Here is a 3,159-nt window from a genome sequence, read left to right as displayed (position 1 = left end):
ACAGTAGTCGCTCAAGATCAAAATTCTAATGAATTAATCTAATTATCGAACTTCGTTTAAATAGTTGTTCAAAAAAAAAATTCTCAATAAGCTAGAAGTGCCACAAACCAAAACCAACATAGTAAACAAGGATACATTTAGAAAAGAAATTGGCTGGTACGTATGAGAAGATGATTAACTGTAAATATGAAAACTGAGGGAAAATGTTGTAATTACAATATAGACAAGCCAAACAATAATGACTATGTTGATGAATCTGTGTTGGACCGAGAGAAATTTGGAGTGGCCAAACAAGCTTGAAAGGCTCTTTCTAGGTTATTTACAATTTCAGTCATTGTTGGTCGATCTCTACCTTCTAACGTGGTACAATCCGCTGCAAGATAACCTACATGTGACACTGCCTCAATCTCAAATGGTGTTGGTGGAGGAACTCTACGATCAAGCACCCTATGAATCTCATCTTGTACTATGTATGGCACAACAAAATCAACCACATTCCTTGGCACACCATTCTCATTCTTGTGAATTGCCTTGTACCCTGACAACAACTCTAGCATCGTTACTCCCAAACTGTACACATCACTTTTTGTTGTCAATTGTTGCAATCTGTAGTACTCGGGGTCCATGTAACCCACCGTGCCTGTCGCCCGCAAAGAAAGGTGTGTTTCATCGTCTTGTGGCCCCAATAGGGACAGACCGAAGTCGGACACCTTGGCATTACCATTGGTGTCGAGCAATATGTTGGAAGACTTGATGTCTCGGTGGATGACTGTTGGGACGGCGTACTCGTGGAGGTACTCGACGCCACGGGTCGCGTTCAATGCCACCTTGATCCTAGCAGTCCATGATGTTAATGGTGAGTTCTCAAGCCTGTGGAGGTGGTCATGGAGAGTGCCATTGTTCCTGTACTCAAAAACTAAGACACGTTCATTGTTGTCTTCACAATAACCTAATAGCCTAACAAGGTTCTTGTGATTGAGGCGTGACAAGAACTCTAGCTCGTTGAGGAATGCACTGTCCTTGTCCTCTTGTCTATACTTTGAACCACCAGCATAGGAAGATGAGGCTGAAGCTTCTGCCCTTTTTATGGCTACTTCGCGGCCATCTTCCAACGTAGCATGATAAACAGAACCAAAACTTCCAGTCCCAATTTTGTGCTCCTCAGAGAAGTTATTCGTCAATTGAAGTAACACTTGCAAGGAAAATTCTTGTAAGTGACCCCCATTTCCCATGCTAATCAATTGATTAAGTCTTTTTTCCAAGACTGGTAGCTGAGGACCCACTTGATCTTGAACTTGAGATGTCTGGCTGCCTTGCTGGGGAGGTGTCCAGGCCTCATCAAGTCGGCCAGAGTCGTGTTTTCTGCATCCTCTAATCTTGCAATACTTGAGAAACAAGATAACAAGGACACTCAAATCATGAAGGACCCAACACAACCTACCACTAGAAATGCCACATTTCTACTATTCCATGGATCACTGCTTCCAGTCCACTGAGATGGCGTTGGCTGCGGGAATAATGGTGGAGGTGAAGGACCTGACCCGTTAACAATTGGTGGATTCTCACCGTATTCTGGAACACAATGTTGACATATCATTGGTTCTTGACCACAAAACCTATCATAGTTCGGTAAACGTGAACAAGGACATGAAGTGGTACATGGTCCCGGAACTACTTCTACACCATTAAACACTGCTGGATTTGAATTGAAAATATCATTCCCCCAACAGAACAAGGAAAAATTAGAGGTCACAATGCCACAGAAAATGTCCTGTTTGGCTTCTAACGTTTCAAAAGATGTGTCACTCAAAGATGAAGGGAGAGTAAAACCATTTTCTCCCCAGCAAACCACTGTCCCATTAATCCTCAAAGCACAACTCCTGGTATCACCTAAAGCAAGAGATTTGAATCGGTCAATAGGCTTTTCACCTACCATTTTTCCCCAGCAAGCCAAGCTACCATTCCTGGAAATGGCACAAGCATGTTGAGAACCAGCCGCAATTTCACTGTAATTCCCTGACGGAACAGCGTCAACGACATCCCTGAAGCTTCCCAGGCATTGGATTTGACCAAGTCGCAACAACCCACAAACAAAATCTTGTCCGACAGCAAGATTTGAAGTGATCAAGCTTCTGTTTGATGAACTGAATTCATGCCACTGCCAACACTGAAGCCTATTGGTTCTATTGACAATTCCACAAATTTGGGAATTCCCAGAATCAAGATTCGTGAGTAATGGACCAAGATAAATCCTTTTGTAAGTCAAGTCGGTGCCATTGTTTGAGAACCTCCAACACACCATGACTGTAGGGTCAGATGAGGTTAACCCGCAAAGGAAACCATTTCCACCCACCATCCCACTGAAACGAACAGAAGGATTCAAAGGGATTTGAATTTCTTGAGGAAAGCTAGTACAATTGAGGGACGATTCTTGAGGAGATGAGGAAGAGGAAATCAATGCACAAACCAATGTGTGATTAGAAGTTCTGGAAATAGCAAGAGTGGAAAGTGAAGAAATGGGTGGAAAACAAAGGGAAATGAAAACTAAAGAAAAGAACAGGTGAGTTTTTGGAGAAAGAATGGCCATAGAAGTGGTACAATGGAAGATGATTTCATGGTGTTTTTGAAGAGGGAAAAGAAGAAGAGGGTGTTATTAAAAGATGTGAGGTTTGACGAAGGAGCTTTAAGGTGCATTTAGATGAAGAATAGAAGTAACGGAAAACGCGGATTAGAAATGGCAGATAGTGAGGACTGAGGACCAAAGACCAAGTCCATCCGAAATTTGGAAGTGAAAATTTCCGAAATAACAGAAATTTGGAAGTGAAAATTTTAGAAATAGCAATAGAATTTTTATAGCAATAGTTTTATAATTATGAAAAATAATAAATTATAATTTGTATTTAAGTAAACTATTATTATATAAATACATGTACAACAAGATTTACTATCTTTGTTTTACTCAAATTAATTGAGTTAAATAAAAAATAATTATCCCGTCTAATAAAATTTTTATAAATTACTTTTATCTAAATTAGTAGATCCCTTTTTCAAAGCAAATTCAAATATGAATATTATTATTTTCATGATCTTCAAAATTTTAAAATACTATTTTTTTATATCTCTAACTATTTTTTCTTGTTAGTTTTTTCATTTTTTTTT

General features: G+C 39.6%; 1 protein-coding gene across 1 annotated transcript; it reads right to left on the bottom strand.

Annotated features, from left to right (window-relative positions):
- Window positions 1-161: 161 nt before the first annotated feature.
- On the bottom strand, window positions 162-2,730 carry LOC124894300 (serine/threonine-protein kinase-like protein CCR4). The gene is given in 2 exon segments (XM_047405019.1): window positions 162-1,417; window positions 1,420-2,730. Coding segments are annotated over 2 exon segments (2,343 nt in total). The 5' UTR covers window positions 2,588-2,730; the 3' UTR covers window positions 162-242.
- Window positions 2,731-3,159: the final 429 nt, after the last annotated feature.

Source organism: Capsicum annuum, unplaced genomic scaffold (genome assembly GCF_002878395.1).
Source record: "Capsicum annuum cultivar UCD-10X-F1 unplaced genomic scaffold, UCD10Xv1.1 ctg72882, whole genome shotgun sequence".
In the NCBI taxonomy this organism is placed as follows: domain Eukaryota; kingdom Viridiplantae; phylum Streptophyta; class Magnoliopsida; order Solanales; family Solanaceae; genus Capsicum; species Capsicum annuum.
Note: the sequence above shows the minus strand (reverse complement) of the source record. Positions and strands in the feature narration are given on the sequence as shown.